General features: G+C 43.0%; 1 protein-coding gene across 1 annotated transcript; it reads right to left on the minus strand.

Annotated features, from left to right (window-relative positions):
- Positions 1-178: 178 nt before the first annotated feature.
- On the minus strand, positions 179-7,895 carry ATP4B (ATPase H+/K+ transporting subunit beta). Its single transcript, XM_062606937.1, has 7 exons — positions 7,722-7,895; positions 5,645-5,773; positions 4,296-4,409; positions 3,396-3,595; positions 1,991-2,047; positions 1,193-1,285; positions 179-1,022 (listed from the first exon to the last, which is right to left on the minus strand). Exons 1-7 carry the CDS (start codon positions 7,831-7,833, stop codon positions 861-863), a joined length of 867 nt encoding a protein of 288 aa, XP_062462921.1. The 5' UTR covers positions 7,834-7,895; the 3' UTR covers positions 179-860.
- Positions 7,896-18,266: the final 10,371 nt, after the last annotated feature.

An 18,266-nucleotide genomic window follows, 5' to 3' on the forward strand; every position in this document is an offset into this window, starting at 1 on the left:
CCATATGTGGTTGTTAGACTTCTCTGATTTCAGATTAACTTAAAGATTCAGTCTTACTTCAGCATCTTTCAGATCATTCCAAGTAACCCCAATGTTACCATTGCGATACAAGGCTATCCTACTGGAAAAACAGACAAATGACAACTTCAGGTAGTGAAACGAGCACAGTTCTCCTGGGTGTAAGTGGATGTTACAGTCTTATCAGTCATTTTTATTAAGTTATATACAAACAGAAATTGTAAGTGGTACAATAAAAATCTGTAGGCTAGAGGACAGATTTCAAGTTCTTTTGCACCCATTGATTGGTCAACTACAAAAATCCAACTTGGCTGTCTAGTAAAAAAACCAGTGCATTGGGATACAGATAACTTTAATGTACTTTTATGCATCCTATACAAGAGAGACTGAATTATAGTACTTGCTAGTATCTCAAAGCATCAATTAATTTTTCTATCAAATTATTTCTCAATACCCACCATTCAGTATTATACATAAATTATTTATTATGGTTTGAAAAGTGACAGAAAATGTTTTGATCCTATCCTTATTTTATATGAATACACAGCTGCTCAGTTTAGGGGAAATTTGTTTTATACAAATACCTGCATGAAAGCAATAGCATACAATAGCCATGGAATATTAAACTATGTACATTGAGTTAAACCTCATCTCCTTCATTGACTGAGAGTGGTATCTTGATTTTTAGCTATATGGCTCATCTTTCAGTAGAAAATGTCTCTTTGCACTGCTGTTTGCCTAAATTTATATGGCAATCATAGTGAGAAAATAAATAGGGATGAATGTGATAATAGGTGAGTTTACTCTTCACATGTGTTTTTCAGAAGTGCCTCTGTTGCTGCTCAGTCTTCAATTTTCAATTTAAATTCCACTTTTCCTTCATATGGATCATGAACATTATCAAAGGTAATTCCAGCTCCAATGACTTTGCACACTATTCTGTGTTCTACATTCCTCGTAATGTTGAGAAATTTCACAGCTACCAAAGGATTGCTGTAGCTGGGCTAGGAGGAGGGGGAAAAAAAGTACTTTAAATTTACCCTTAGCAATTTAAAAATAAAGTCTTACAAGAGCTGGAGAGAAGGCTAATTTTAAGACTGAAGAAATGCTCCATATGTTTCACCTAATGCAAAGGTAAAGAAGAAAAGTGATACTGAAATGTATGAGCACCCACCTGTGCTTTTTTTCCATAGTAGGGGAAGTAGTGCAAGTTGAAGGTGCCATTCACAGGGTAGTAATCCGCTTCCAGCAGGTGAGACTCATCGCCCTGTTTGTAAAGTAAGGAAGAAGCTTCACTGGTTAGGCAGTTAGAAGCCAGCACTGGGAACATGCTGTCCTACTGCCGAAAGCTGCGTAGTCTATAATAAAACTCGAGTTCAGCAGTCTGTTTAGCACTGGCCTTAGTGTTATTTTCCAAATAAAAGAGAAAATCTCCTTCTGTTACTATTGCCAAGGAAAGGAGTCAAGTGTTCTTTCATAGCAGTTGTGGATTCAATGAATGGGGATCTGCTGAAACAAGCAGAGAACCTGAAGGAACTGTGCTGAGGCACAAACTTCATTACTTGGAGCTGAGAGAAAACAACAAATGTTCTCTGCAGTACACAAAAACAGTTGTGATTTAAAATAAAGCAGATGTTTGGTTTTGGTTTGGGTTGTTTGGTTGGTTGGGTTTTGTTCTTAGGTTGTTCTTTGGACAGGATGGGGCTTTAAGAAAACTGGTCTAGTGGGAGGTGTCACTGCCTGTGCAGGGGGGTTGGAACTAGATGATCTTCAAGGTCCCTTCCAACCCAAACCATTCTATGATGCCTACTGATGCAAGACGTCACACAGAACTGTGAATATTCCCAGTAGTTAGCCAGAATGATCTGATGTCCAGAGCTGCAGGGTGATCTTTCTGGTCACAGCTGTGCTTGACTCACTCCCAGAGCTGCAGTGATAGAAATTTGTTGAGACTCGGACCTCATACACTTACCACATATGTGCAGTTCACCCTTGGTGCAGTGCCATTGCCAGGGAGAAAGTTGATAATCTGAAACAGGAAACACACATTTGGTCATCTTGGGAATTGTTTTGAGATGAAAACCAAGAACATTATTATCTGAGCTTCAAAGGATGGCTGATGTATTTCTGCATAAAGCACTGTCAACCAGATCATCTCATCTTATGTACCTGGGTTAAAAGCCATGTCATGGCTGGGTATTTGGGAAGCAGGGCTCTGCAGTGCCCGGGATGCTCATGGCAGATGGGCTCTAGCCTGGGCAGGGCAGGTGGCTCTGAGCCTCCTGGCAGGTCCAGCCCATTAACCCACATGTGCCACTTGCTCCTGATGCCTAGGCAGCCAGGGGTCTCTTAAACCAGCTAATTGCCTGACAACAGAGGAAAAGCTGAATCTCTTTGGTTTTCATCTTATGCCTTGTTAGAAAACTTTGGCTTTGGCAGAAACCCTTGGGTCCATTTGATCCTGCAAAAATAGTGGGCTAGCATCATATAGAAGCAAAGGTGGAGAGAAGTAAAGCTTCCCAGGCACTATCCTATCGTCTGCCAGGGCTGGTGTGCAGCCTTGCTGAAGGAAGCACAGGCTTTTCTTGAAAAAGCCTGCCAAAACTAGAAGCACAGCTCTCCTCTCACAGTTAGATCTTGCATAGATTGTTGAAGATGTTGAGGGTGAAAACCAAAAAACAAGTGATTTTATCTGTCAGGAACTGGAGGACAATTTGAGCTCTTTCTACAAAGCTGAACTAGAAGGCTCAGGATTTTACCTGAAAACAAAATATAATGCTTATGCTTCTGTCTGTCCTGAAAAAAAAAGAAAAAAATAAGGAAGCTTAGAAGATTCCCTTTTCCCTCTCCAAAAAAGAAAACAAACCACATGTTGGTGGTTTTCACTGAAGAAATTATCCACCGGGTTTGAATTCTGGTTTTGATGGTTCTGCTAAGTGTTTTCTTTGCTGCCTGGAGAAATAAGTTGTGCAAGTATCACCACTCTGGAATCACTTCAGTTCCTATCACATCTTAGTGCCTCAGCTGAATGCACATGATCATGGTATTGCAGAACAAAACTCTTTTAGGTGATAGTTCGTTGGATGAGAGTGCTATGGAAACGCTAATAAAACTAAATGAAAGCCAAAGATTTAGAGAGTCAGTTCAGACATCACTTTGCCCTACATTACTTCTCTAGGGGTAGTGAACAAGTCTCATTATTTGTCTGATAACTCTGGAATTTTCTTTGGAAAAGCATATGAATTTATCCTCCCAGAATAAAGCAGAGATCAGAACCCATGGCAGCAGATGAAACAACAGCTCCTCAGCACAGACTTGAGCTATTAGGGGTTTCTTGGTGAATTTTTTCCTCTTCAGCACCTTGAGCTTGTACTTACCCTGTTCATTTTTATAATAAAACAGGGTTTTCCTTCTGGAAATCCAAAAGTCGGATCCATGATGCCAGAGCAGTTTTGAAGCATATCTGACGTAAATTTGCAGGATAGTTTTGTTTTATTTGGGCCATCGAAGGTGTCTTGGAAGAAGTAGGTGTCACTGGTGCAGTTGATGTTCAGGTGCTGAGCAGCTGGCGTGTATGCTAGATGTGTGAAGGGAGAAAGAAAAATTCCCCTCTGAAGTTCTTTCATGTGTAAGTTATACATCCCAATATCAGGCTGGAGGTTATATCATGGGAATGTAGTATCCAGACAAAGCCAAAAAAAAAGAGATCAAATTGAGTTAAAACTGTCAATTTGTGTTGCTTGCTCCATATAAACCCAATTTCAAATACAATTTCTTTCAGTATGTGTACAATATGATATATAGGCTCAAGAGGAACATAAATGAAGATGCAAACAGGCAAATGGAGCATCTAACCTACTTTGACTATACTCCCTGATGACACTATGCAAAAGCTTCACAAGACTTACTAGGGCACTTTGATAGTTGTAGTCATGGACAGTATTAGATTAATTTAGACAGACTAGTTTTAAAGACCTTTTTTCCTCACTCTTCCTTCAGAATTTTTATTGGCCTATTTTATTAAGGCTATTTAGGATTAAACAAAGTACAAGCTCTGAAGCAGGGCTCTGCTTTTAATAGACATGTTTAAATAAGTTTGATTTATAAATTCATGAGGTGATTTGCTCGGCCCTTTTAGAAGATGCAACTTCCACTCAAAATCTGTGATTTCAGAAGGACAAATGTAAAATGGAAACACCGAGTTAAGGTCCTCAGATCTAATACAGGAGATGTGACAGCACATTTCTTCAATATTTATGCAGGAAACCTCATTTTACCTGTTAGAAAAGTCTGAAGAGTTGTCACTAAACCTTCCCAGGTTTTGTTGTCAGATACGTTGTAATAAATTTGCAGTCCTCTATCCCCATAAACATCGGGTCGTAACGTAACACCTTTATGGGAGAAAAAAGGGAAGGCAAAGCAAAGGAGAGGTGCCAGACACAGATTTGTTTGTTTAAACTGACAACAGCTATTACACTGCTTCAAGACCCATTATTGTAAGTGTAAGAGATTCCCAGGCTTTGCTGGGGACGATTTAACCCTGTATGGAAACCATCTCAGCAGTGAGTTGCTCAACCAAAACCCTAAAGCCTCGAGTGCTACTATACCCTATTCTTTCCCTGTATGTGTGCTGTTATTAGAACAGCTTGCAAAATCATTCCAGCAATTGCACTGGATTTCCCCAGGACTTGTTCAGAATCACAGTTGTAATAGTCACAGCAGGTTAAAAGAAACAGATCGTACTGCAGCATGACAAACAGCTTTCTCAAAGTCACACGGAATATTTTACAGGAATTATTTTGCCAGCAAACACCAAGCTTACTGAATATTGGAAGAGGAAACTTCAAAATACAACAGCAGTAGCTGTAAAACACCATTAGGGGGAGTGAAGTTTTAGCAGTGTGCACTGACGATTTCTCGCTGATGATCTTCCCAGTCTCACTTCGTGTCCCACAGATCTTTATTCCTAATCCCAAGTGTCTTTGTCTTCTTTTTACGTGCTTGGCTGCTGTCACAGCAATCCCGCTGGGAAAGGATTTCTACTGTCCCAGGGCCTTTCCATGCTGCTGGCAAGCACAGAAATACCCACCCCAGGCAGCTCACCCCAGCACTTTCCATCTTGGCAGGCAAACCAAAACCCTCTGGCGCGCTTGGGGCCGGAACAGAAACCAGGAGTTTCCCAGGGGCTGAGCCCTGCCTGTGAGGCGAGGAGGTGCCCTGCAGCCTGGGAAGGGCTTCCCCCTTTGCAGGTGACTGTGACAGGCGGGCACTGGTTGTCTCAATGGCATGATGAAATAAATATATATATTCATTTGTATCATATTGCATCATATTAATGTATTATATTTAATCAATATATTTTATATTATATATAAATATAAAATATATAAAAGAACAAATGAAATAAATGCACCAATATTTTTTTTTAAGCCTAAAAGTTTTTCAGGCGGAGGTTACATTTTGCAGGGGATGTTTGGGCAGAATCGACTTGATGCATTCCACATATGTCTTCCCTTGCACCCGGGCTCTGCCAGTGCCTCTCAGCCCTGCCCCATGCAGCCACTGCAGGACCCTGGGGAGCTTTAGCTTTCTTCCCGAGCAGCAGCTGCCTGGACCATGGCAGTACCTGGGGATTTCAGCTGGTCTTGGTAATCCGGCTCGTATGGATTCACTGTCCTCATTAAAGAATAGATGGAGAGTGCGAAGAGCCCTGACATCACCACATAGAAAGCCAGGTAGTACAGGCTGATCCACACTGTGGAAAGAAATGGGGGCAAAATCTCATTTTTCAAGCAAAGTGATGCAACGTTCCCTCCGTGGCTGGGACCGTCCCGGCAGCAGAAACCATCTCCTATCTGTCCTTGCCCCCGGGGATGCTTTCACTGCAAAGGAACAGGTGTTGTGGATCTTCTTCTCTACACTCAAAAGAATAATCTCCTAGAAAATTTTGGCGGTAAATTTGTTCAGTTTCACAAGGATTTTTGCAGTACTTGGTGCTTATCTGTGACTAGCTTAAAGATTGCGTGGTTTCTTGAAGTAACTTCATATAGTAAGACCATTTATATGCTTACTACACATGGACTAAATGAAACAGCTGAGGTATTTCTTCAACAAAACCAAGTTGCTCCTTGTGTGTTATTTGGATGACATATGTCAGCATTTCAGGTGTGTTGATTGCAGACCTATATCACTTCACTGCCTTTTACAGCTGAAATTGCCTTCAGCAAAATGTGTCAGTTTTCCCTCTTATTCTGGTGCAAGATGCAGAATAATGTTATGTTTCTGCCTGTGTGCAGCTTTTGATGCAGCTGTATCCTGGGCTACATCAAAAGGAGCGTGACCAGCAGGTCGAAGGAGGTGATCCTGCCCCTCTACTCTGCTCTTGTGAGACCTCACCTGGAGTATTGTGTGCAGTTCTGGTGTCCTCAACATAAAAGGACATGGAACTGTTGGAACAAGTCCAGAGAAGGGCCACGAGGATGATCAGGGGACTGGAGCACCTCCTCTATGAAGACAGGCTGAGGAAGTTGGGGCTGTTCAGCCTGGAGAAGAGAAGGCTGAGTGGAGACCTCATAGCAGCCTTCCAGTATCTGAAGGGGGGCTATAGGGGTGCTGGGGAGCGACTCTTCATCAGGGACTGTAGTGATAGGACAAGGGGTAACGGGTTCAAACTTAAACAGGGGAAGTTCAGGTTAGATATAAGGATGAAGTTTTTACTGTGAGGGTGCTGAGGCACTGGAACAGATGATTGCCCAAAGAAGTGGTGAATGCTCCATCTCTGTCAGTGTTCAAGGCCAGGTTAGACAGAGCCTTGATCAACTAGCCTAGTGTGAGGTGGCAGGGGGGTTGGAACTAGATGATCTTAAGGTCCTTTCCAACCCAAACCATTCTATGATTCTATAATGTGTCTTACATACAGCTGGCTGCCCTACAAGAAGCCAGTGGTTATTTGTGGGGGTGGGTGTCAGAAACTGATTCCCTGTAATCAGCACCTCATAAGATCTTCTTCTCTCCAAACTGGAAAGGCTAATTTTGGTTTAATTTTCTGTAAAAATCTGGTGTTAAGAGTAGCCAATAAGTTACACTCATCGGCTTCACAGCAGGAAAAAATCACCTGGAAATTTGCAAGAGCAGGCATCCTCCTTACAATGGTTAGGGTTACCTTTCCCAGAATGTAGATCAGAAAATGCCTTTGTCATAGACACAAGTCTGGCTGCAGGCAGGGAGATTCAGCTGAAATACTCACCAGCATGCAGTGATAAGAGATCAGAAGAGCTACTGAGCAGACAATAATTTTAAAAGGAATTTTGGAAAAGCAGAAAGTGTTTCAAGAGATTTGGACAAAGCCCACAAGTTAAGCAAAATTCTCTATGTATCAGAACCCCTTTTAGTCAACAATGTCAGAAGCACGTTGTAACCATCACCCTCAGCTATTAATAAATTAACTCTTAATGTGTAAAGTTTTATCCTTCTGAAGTATTTGGTCCAAACCCAGTTTTAAATCTTCTTAATATTTGCAGGAACTGCTTGGATCAATGTTTTGATCTAGTTGACTCTGAATGTGGCTCAGAAACACATATAAGAACTGGTGTCTTCAACATTTCCGATATATCTAACACCACATTATTAATTAGGGTGACCCTCCACCCAAAGTTTTGAAGTGTACCAAAAGGAAGAGAAGACTCTTGTGTGTGAAAACCTACCCCAGTTAATTAAGGTCCTTCCCATGAAGAGCTTTGTTTCTGGATTCCAGACAAAACGACGGAAATTTTCCATCCGTTCGCTGCAGGTCTTTTTTTCATTTAAAGTTGCCATTTTCTCACAAAATTTTCCCAAAGGCTTCCTCCTTTGAAACTAAGAAATTCAACCAATGCCCAAACAGTTGTCCAAGAAAAAAGCTTTGGTTTTTATACCTTCTCCAATGAAGGTCACCGAGATTACTTCCTATACCAATGAAAGCCCCTGATCGCTATTATCAACCTACAGCAGATACAATTCTTTATAAAGGGTGTTGATAATGCTGGGGTTGAGGCTGGCAAGGAAAAGTTAGTTCCTATCAAATGCCCTTCTCTTTTCTTTTGACTGCCTTAGCAGGTCAGCAGAGTTACACATTTTGCCAAGTGCCTGTAGGGCTTGCGATAGACTTACTGTGATAGCTGTTATCAGAGCAGATAAAGTGAAGGAGAACTTATTTCTCTCTGAGTTTTCTTTCTTTTTTTTTTTTTTTTCCATTAACCTGCAAATAGTGGATATAATTGTGCCACTACAACCCGTAGCCATCTCTTGGGATATAGAGGATTGCAGCAGGAGTGGGTGAGGGAAGAGCACCGTTTCCCAGAGTGTTTGCCGTGTTGCACAGCTGGGGAAATGCAGATCAATGTTATCCTGTTTTCTGCAGAAAATGTTTTTAGATCTCTGAAAATGCTAACTCAGCTTCAAAGTATGTATAATAAAAGTTTTGCCATGCAGCTATATAATGAGGCAGAGCAGAGAACCTACAGGTGTTCTCTAGCTACCTTTTCTATGTGCTTTAAGCTAAAGGCTCCTGTGTGCTCTGAGGCAGACACCCAACCCTGACCTCCACTGTGCCCACAGCAGCAGGACTGAAACTGTCCCCAGCACCTTCACACAGATACAAAAGCAAAGGACTTATGGCAAATGGCAGAGCCAATGGGTTCTCTAAATGCCCCTGCTGCAAGGAGAGCTTGGGTTTTAGAAAGCCCTTCTGGGCTCACTGGTATCCTTGCTGTTTGTCAAAGTTGTTTGCTAATGCTCTTACTCTGTTATTGAATCCCATTAATATCAAACCCAAAATTGCCTTGTGAATTCAGCAGGGCCAGGGTTTTATCCTTTTTAACTAGGTATATTGATGTGCCTTTCACTCACTTCACAGGATGACTGGTGGGGTCGAAGTCTCTAAAATGGGCACATATATAAGGTTAGCTGAGAGACTTTGGATTATTTGGACATTGAAAGAGCTGTAACTGAGCCTGTCAGCTCGAAAAATATGGCTGTTCTGTGAATTAAATAATGCTGAGTTTCTGAACAGAGATTTATTGTGCTTTTCTGCCTCAGACCAGGCAGCATGATAGTTTAGTGTAATAGCCACCATTTGGGGTGATTTAACTTCTTTTCAGATGATGAAATAGGAGCCAGACCAAGTACAAGAAAAATTAGATTTACAGCCATTTGACCAATTTCTATTTCCAAGAGAAAGAAGAAGAGGATGAACAGAAAGGTACTTTCAGTCACTGTACCATGAACTGGCTGATATTCAGGACAAATAAGTATATTTTTTTAAGTTAAAATAAGACAAGGAGATCGGGCAATGATGAAAATGAAACAGGTGCCCAGAGGTTAAAAGGCTCGTGGAGGCTCCCATGTATCAGGAACAGAGGCTTGAAGAAGTTAGGGGGAAAAGCAAGGAGGGATGTGACAGATCTTAAACAGGATTTAGCATTTGAGCAGGAGCCCGTCGGATGAATCCCGTGGAGGAGAGCAACTGGACTTGGTGAGATGTGGAGTCAGAGGCTTTATGAAGAAAGAGAACTTTCTCCTAGCAGAAAGGTGATACTTTAACAGTACACAGACTTCAGCGGGCAAATAAATGTAAACAAATTAATTATTAATAATTACATTAAATCCCAAATTATGTTCAAAAGGAAAATGTTACTTCTGTTTTCACACAGTGAAGACAATGTAGATATCACCAGGGTACTAGTGTCTGTACAGGAGGCAAAGTGGAGCCTCTCGAAACTTAGTGGTTTGTACTCTAATGAACCTGAGGTCAATGATTTTCATGTGCTCCTCTCTCTATTATACTTGTCTGTTCCCATCTATCATTCACTGGGGAACCTAAAGCTCTGCTGAGTTCAGCAACACTCGCCCTGCTGTGGCTGCATACTGTGAAGGAGACTGCAAAACCAGGAGAGCAGAGCCAGGTGTGGAAGGGTAAGAATGGCACAAGGCATCCTAGGGGTACCATGTGGGCAATGGAAGAGGAGAAATGTTGAATGCTTTCATTTCAACTGGGTCAAAGAAGTTTCTCAGGATTTGTATATTCCAGAAGAGGCAGGGAATCGGTTGAAGGAAAAGCCAGATTTCAAACGGAGGGGGAGTGCCTGGCTGGTTTTAATGCTGCCTGGAATCTGTACATAATTTGCTAGCCTAGATTCAACAGTGCTGGCCCTATTAGGCAAGTGTAAGAAGGCCACATGATTCAAGTGGATGATTTAAATTGTTTCTCCTTGTTTCTGAACCAGGGTTAATAAAGTTCAGAGAAAACTGAAAATGAAAAAGCATCACTTTAACAGCAATATCTACAATAAAAGGTAAGAATAAAGCAGAGAAACATTACAGGTGGAAATTGGTCCTGACTAGAAGCTACAAAAATACAAATTAGATAAATGCATTAACCGCATTAATATCAAAGTGCAAATAGAATTAGTATGTCTTTATTGTATAATAAGCTATGTACATAGCACAAATTAAATACATAAATATGCTAAACTAAATAAATTACAAAAAATGCATTTACATAAAAAACAGAAACAAGAAAAACAATGTCATATAACAGTGGTCGCTTGTATTAAGATGGTTTCTGTCTTACATTTCTCCCCCAGTATTGGAAATTGTTAATGAAAGCATCAGATATTTCACAGTGAAAATTAAAGACATCGGTATTTGAAGAGGAAGTGATACATCAGTAGATACAAGCTGATAAACTTGCATTTTATTGATGAAATCACCAGGACTTCTGAGCCAGCAATCGAACTTCAAAACAAGACTTGCTTGTGGAAGTGGTGCTGTCTGTGCCACCAGTCAACTGCTTGCGGCAGTCGCTTGGTGCTTGTGAGCAGGTACTTTCTATTTAACACTGGCTGAATAACCGCAGAAAATTTTTTTTTAAAAACTGAATTTCACTTGCATGATTTTGGCAACTTGACTTTGAAAAATATTAATTTTCCAAGTTTATGTTTATTAAATAGCTTGTTAAAAAAAAAACAAACCACAAACCGAACAAACCCCCAGCACAAACAGCAAACAACAGTGTATGTAATTCATATAACACAGGTAGAATCGAGCAGCAGGACCCAGGGATTGCAAGCAGTGCTAAAGAAAAGTGTCAACAAGCCTGGTCATCCATGTGGTTGAGCCCCATTCCTGAGCACGCAACAGGTCCCCACTGCTTCATGTAAAAAACCCGCCTGATGGTTTGCCTGCTTCATAGCCCTCCCCTCCTCCAAGACTTAGACCTGGAAAAACATGCAAAAATATTGGTTATATCTTCAGTGAGACAGAAGAGACACCATGAGGGGCTTGGAGGAGACTCAGGGCTGTGTGCTGCATGCTGTGGATGCAGCCTGGTCCAGAGACAGGCACAGCCATTTTGCCTTCATGGGCTTGTCCTCTCTCCCTCTTCTACTTCACAGCAGCAGAGACCACGAGAAAAGAAGGAAGAACTGCATCTTCCTATGTGCCTGAGTACTGAGTGTAGAATTTGGGGATTTTCCACCACCCTGCAAACAAACTGACTCAGAACTTGTTATTTCCCCTGAAAGGCTGGAGTAAAGTTTGGGATGAAAGGAGCACAGATTTCTAATGACAGATTTTCCTCTGGGTTTTTTCTGTACACAGGGAGAAATCTGTCTCCACAGAGCTGACCATAGGCCTTGACACCTTTATTTACCTACTGAGCTGCGCAGGAGGCCAGGGGAACCTCCTCCTTCTCATCTCCTGCCACATAAGGTGGATGTAATACTGGAGATGGAAAGCTGTGAGCAGAAGGTACTGACACCTCTGTGTGTGCAAATGTGGGGGGTAAGGAGGGGTGGCAAACCTACTGGAGGGGTGGGAAGGGGAAGTGTTGGTGCACAGAGCTGAAATCAGAGCTTCATGATATGCCAGCTGCATAGCACGGCTGAGCCACAGGCATGACCCATGTGCAGCTATGACAAATATGGAATCCTTGTGTAAATTTTGTGAATGAAAATGAGCACTGTCTGTCTAAGGAGGTTTATCAGGGTAGGATGGAGTGATGGCTGCTCTATGGGATCTGCTGAAGGGCTCCTGGCCACTGCAGTGATTTGTCACTTGTTACTGACCAGTGGACAGCTCTTGACAGCCCCACTGGAGGATTACTGGTCTGAGCACCCTCTTGCTATATAGTCTGTCAGGACTGAACCAGTGCCTGCTTTCCTTATCCGACCATACAGGGCTGCCCCTCAGCACCCAGTACTGTCCCAATGCCCTGGCTTCGTGGCACCCAGTCCTGGTGCCTTTGCTGTGCCAGCCCGTCAACCCTGAGCCTTTTGTCGTGTTTAATGTACCCAGAGCTGCTTGAAGAGGGACTGGTGTTTGCTTTCCTTGGCTGGTGCTTATTGCCTGCATTGATGACCTTGGGCTGGCCAATGAAGGGAAGGACGGCTGAAGGAGAAGGTGGCACAGGAGCACGGGGTGAGACCATGGCCCCGCTTCCCCTCCCAGGGTGGGCAGCCATGCTAGCACCAGTGTTATGTCTTGTTCAGGGCGCGCTGTTCTGCTTACTCTGAGCATGGTGTCTCGCAGGGCAAGGCATTCTCCATTTCATTTCCCCTGTGATCTAGGTGCCAGCAGGGCAAAGCATGGCCCTGGGGAAGCCCCGACTCTCCAAAACTGTCATGGACAATGTGCACAGGACGGCTGCACCACTGTGATCAGAGGGAGCTGGACTCGTATGTGCATTTAGCAAGCTTGAGTAATGAGCTTGAAGGCCACCTCTGTAGCACCATCCTTTAAAGTTTAGATCCAGGCTGAGGTGTTATCTCCTGGAGATGTTGCCCTGAGCAGAGCTGTATGCTGGCATGCCGCGGCAGGCTAGGCCTGCTTTACACAGAGCTCCTGACACCCTGTACTTGCTTGAGCTGCTTTACGTTTGCTCAGCACCGAATATATCAACATTAATAAAGCATTAACTTTGTTCACTCATGATAAGAGCACTGATTCCTTGTCCATGGGCAAAAGGGTTACTCGTCAAGAATTTATTGTTAGCGTAACTGAAATCTTCAGATTCTATTCATTATTGCTCCAATCCAGCTTATATAGGAAACAATAATGATGTCATATGTAAATAAAAAACAAGAAAGGCAAACATGCCAAGGACACCTGGTCCACTAGAAAAGCTGCTGCTACAAATAAACCAAGTAAGCCAGAGCTTCTGGTGATGGCAGCATCCTGTCACCCCTGGGCAAGCCAGGCACCCCAGGCCTGGCCTGGGGGGGTGTTGTGGGTGGTGGGGAGAGCCAGAGGCATTCCTCAATGGAGAGAAATCCCGTCTTATTGAAGGTATGGTATGCTCAGCCTTCAGATCTGTCCAGGTGTGCCAGGCTGGGCTTCTCCGCATCTCTGACCCCATCATAGCTATAGAGGCACTGCCACTTTGGGAGGTATTGCTTCCCCTCACCATCCTCTCCTTCCTTTATGCCTCCCTGCCTCAAAGACTGTTGAGATATTGCTTAGCCAAGCTATTAATAATGTAATAACTCTTCAATCTTACTTCCTAAGCCAGTTCTCCTACACTCTGTTACTACCACTTTCCTTTGAACTTCTCCCAGCTTGTCAGTGTCTTCAGGGTAATAAGGTGCCCAGAATTGAATGCTTTTGAAGATGTGGCTCACCAACCACAAACCCACTAAAATCAATGGCAATGTGCCCATTGCCTTAAATTTACTTTGGGATCTGTCCAAATAGAACACTGCTTTTCAGCTTGTTAACATGATGTCTCAGCATGAGCTATCCAAAATGACTTAGGGCTTGCTTTATTTTTTACATATCCCTATCAAATTGCAGGTTCACATGTAGTTGCTATTCAGCAAATTCTCCAAACTGTTTTGAGTGCTGCTTCTTTACACAGTCCTTCCTTATAGCCATTCATATACTCGCCCTCTAGTTTTGTATCTTGTACTTTGCCACACTGTTATTTTCTGTTATTCTGCCATGTTATTTTCTGTCCAAGTTTCTAGACCTGCAAGACCTCTGTCCTGGGTTCAGCAGTAGCAGTCATGTTTCTCCTTCTTGGTAGCTGGTGCAGTGCTGTGTTTTGACTTTCGGCCTGGGAACAGAACTGATAGCGATGTTTTGGTTTGGCCAAGGGCTTTGTGAGCCTCATGCTCTGCCAGGGAGGAGGGGAGGCCAGGAGGAAGCAGAGACAGGACACCTGACCCAAACTGACCAAAGAGGTATTCCATACCACAGCACGTCATGCCCAGGATGTAACGGGGAGTTAGCCGGAAGGGCTGGGAGACTGCAGGGTTGGAGGAGGTATCGGTCGGTGCTTGGTCGGGCTGAGGGGTCAAGTTGTCGGTCGGCTGGTGGTGAGGTGTTGTATTCTCTTCCCTTGTTATTTCCTTTATCATTGTTATTATTGGTGGTAGCAGTAGTGATTTGTGTTAGTTACTAAACTGTTCTTATCTCAACCCGTGGGAGTTGCATTCTTTTCGATTCTCCTCTCTGTCCCTCCGGGAGCGGGGGGAGGGCAAGAAAGTGAGCGAACAAATTACCTGACTGGGTTTAAACCACGACAACCTCCTTGTGCTCTTGCTCCATTTCTGTTGTGAAAGTCTGCTGCAGGAAGGCTGACCATTTCTTTTGCATCAGTACTAGATGCACACTGATTCTCAGATGGGTTTATGAAGCTTCTGAGTGTGCCCTTTTGGATGCTAACGCTGCATCAGATTGGGCAAGCAAGCAAGGGTCAGCTTCAACTGGGTGAGAAAACAATACCGAGTAGAAAGCAGCAACTCGAGCTGCGGGTGTTAAAATACCATTGGGAAAATATACTTTTACAGATGCCCCTCATGCTCATTGAAAATTTCCCTTAAGTATGCATGCCTGATTCCTCCTCTGTTATCAATCTGAGTAATACTGTACTTGCCAAGAGCTAAATCCCCATAGGCCTTATTTCCCCTACTTGTGCTAATGAAATACATATATATATATATGTATATGTATATATGTATTTTTTTCCTGGCCAATACATGGAAATGAGGCCAGCTAGAAGTGTAGGATTTTCTTCCAGTATAACCACATGGCTGTTCATTGGCTAATGAGCTCACTTCAGCATGCAGGCATCCTTTGACACTCCCTGTCCCTCTGGAGCTGCTCAGCTGTCCTCCTGGCCTTATTACAACAACAGACTGATGCTCTTTTAATTGGCATGGTTTCTGTTGCTGGATAAAGAGATATTTGTTTGCGTTGAATAAAGTATTCCGAGTATCAAAAAGCATGATGCAATGGTGCTATGCTATTGTCCTGGGTTCAGCAGTAGCAGTCATTTTTCTCCTTCTTAATAGATGGTGCAGTGCTGTGTTTTGGCTTCACTCTGAGAACAGTGCTGATAACACACCAATGTTTCTAGCTGTTGCTAAGTAATGCAGCAAGGATCAAGGACTTTTCATTCTCTCATGCTCTGCCAGTGAGGAGGGGCACGGGAAGCTGGGAGGAAGCAGAGACAGGACACCTGATACAAACTAGCCAAAGGGGTATTCCGTACCACAGCACATCATGCCCAGTATAGAAACTGGGGGGAGTCACCTGGAAGGTCCAGATCACTGCTTGAGTCCAGCTGGGTATTGATTGGTGGGTGTTGAGCAATAGTATTGTGCCTCACTTGTGTTTATTGTTTTCTTTTCCTTTTCCTCCTTTTAGTTTCATATTCTCTCCCCTTTTTATTCCCCTTATCATTATTATCATTGGTGCCAGCACCAGTGGTTTGTGTTATACCTTAGTTACTGGACTGTTCTTATCTCAACCCGTGGGATTTACATTCTTTTGATTCTCCTCCTCATCCATCCATGAGTGGTGGGGGGAAGAGAGGGGGTAAGCAAGCAGCTGCATGGTTCTTAGTTACGAGCTGGACTTAAACCACGTCAGCTATAAATGACCCCAAACTCAAACCAGATTGTTTCTCAAAGAGTCAGTTCTCATTGCCTCTTGCTGCAGTAGGGGTGATGGTGGGGCTGTGATGCTGCTGTCCTACACCCATACATGCAGCAGCAGCAGTAAGGTGCTGGCGCAGGCAGCCACCAGAGCATCCTTCCAGGGCTGCCCAAGAGCATGCAAGGTGGGGACAGCACCCCCAGGGTCTTCTTTGGTGAGCTGTGCATGTTTCTATGGCTCTAAAAACTGCTACACACCTCCCTTTGCACAGCTCCTGAACCATGCATGCTGAGAAGCATTTTAAAATGGTGCCTTAGTGATTAAGGAAATTGCAAAAACAGTGCATTCAGTCTTTATTCAGAGGCAGAAGATTTCACAGAATGGTTTGGGTTAGAAGGGACCTTAAAGCTCATCCAGTTCCAAGCCCCTGCCTTGGGCAGGGACACCTTCCACTAGACTAGGTTGCTCAAAGCCCCATCCAACCTGGCCTTGAACACGGCCAGGGATGGGGCAGCCACAGCTTCTCTGGGCAACCTGTGCCAGTGCCTCACCATCTTCATGGTAAAGAACTTCTTCATCATATCTAATCTAAATCTACTCTCTTTCAGTTTAAAAGTCCCTCTTCAGATTTCTAGTGGGCCTCCTTTAGGTACTGGAAGGCTTCCTGATAGTGTGACAGTAAACGCTAAGGAGGGATCCTCAAGAAAAGAGAAGGTAAGAGAAATCTGAGGACAAGGGCTCAGTACAAGCAGGTTTTATTATCAAATGATCTCTGTGTGCCTACTTGTGGAGCTATTAAATCACAGGCCTAAGCTACACTGTCTTCTGATACAATCTTATATTTAGATACCTAGCGTTAAAAAGGTACATGGCTACAGATGAAACAGTTGCACTTCTAGCTATTTGGCTGCAAGACTTAGAAAACTGTGTCTTGAGAGGGACTAGGTCAACGGTTTTAATGGAAATATCATCAATACAAATGTTGGCTGAATCGACATTTCAGGGGAAGGCCAGACTGAAACAGTTATGTTAAACCTGAGAGTTTCATTAACATGGGTTAGGAACATTTATGGCACTTTTATGTTTAGCTGTCATCCTGCTGAGATGGGAACAATTCAGAATGTGGCTATGCATCAGAATTTAAGTATCAGTGTATCTTTATATTGATCTGACTGCCTGGGATCAGCATCTATAATGGATAATGAAGCTTGTGATCCCAAGGCACCATTATGAAGCTCCAGTACTTAGAATTAACTACTGCTAAAAGCAGAAGTTGCGGAGATACTTGTGAATACAAGCCTGGCTCTCAAGATATATTCCATTTACTGTAAAGAACTTGTTCTCTTCCTAAGCTGTGAGACCGGCACAAAGATGTATTTGTTGCCTTAATCAGTTGCCTCGTACCTGTAGCTAGATTTATTCCTTCCTGGAAATAAGTATTAAGATTGGCAGACTTTATGGCAAAGATCACTGACTACCTTGCAAGACAGTGAGCCCGCTTCTTATCCAATTTTTACAGCATCACCAGAAAGCCACACATGTAAACCTGACCCATCAGCTGAAGAGAGAGAAAACAACAGATCTGATTTAGCTATCAATTTACCCCAATCACTTGAAAGATGCTGTTTGAACCATGTGCTTACAAGCCTGGGGTCTTATCATGTGAGCTGTCTGCTTTTGGTCCCACAGCAAAGTCTTTCATTGCCTTCATAAACCTGTGGAGCACGATGTGACTTCTTTGATTCATGAAACTTCTAGTCCTGGTGCTCTGCATACTCTTAATGAGTAACAGCACTGCTTCATACACAGCAACAGAGAGCTACTAACCCTGGGCTCTAAAGCATTCTCAAAAGCAGAGCCCCCTGGCATGCTTACAGAGGGGAACATGGAGATGGGGAGCATTCATGAGACTTGCCAAAAATGTATTTTGGACGTGACCAAGTTTGATAATTCCAGACCAGCTTTATCCAGCCCTGCAACACAACCTGTCCAGAAATAGATTTTATCCCTTACTTTTATTTTTCTCCCTGGCCAGATTGAATCATGGATTTATCCTTCAAGTTTAGAATGATAATTTCAGGGCTTTCAGTGAAATTGGAGAAGCTGATTTATTTGCTCAGTGAGTGAGCCTGAACTGGTAGTTATAACATTATTTCAGGTTATTCTGTTTACATGGATATTTGTACTTCATATTTCAGGACAAACCCAGGATGAAAAAAATACCTTGCAGATACAAAACTGTGATGAAGACCTCAGGCTGCTTATGTGGCAATGAATCAGATGTTAAAGATGGGGTGATAACCTCTCACAGTCTGTACTGAATACTATTTCTG

Source organism: Pezoporus occidentalis, unplaced genomic scaffold (assembly GCF_034315485.1).
Source record: "Pezoporus occidentalis ecotype Australia unplaced genomic scaffold, CSIRO_AGI_Poc_V1 ctg99, whole genome shotgun sequence".
NCBI lineage: Eukaryota > Metazoa > Chordata > Aves > Psittaciformes > Psittacidae > Pezoporus > Pezoporus occidentalis.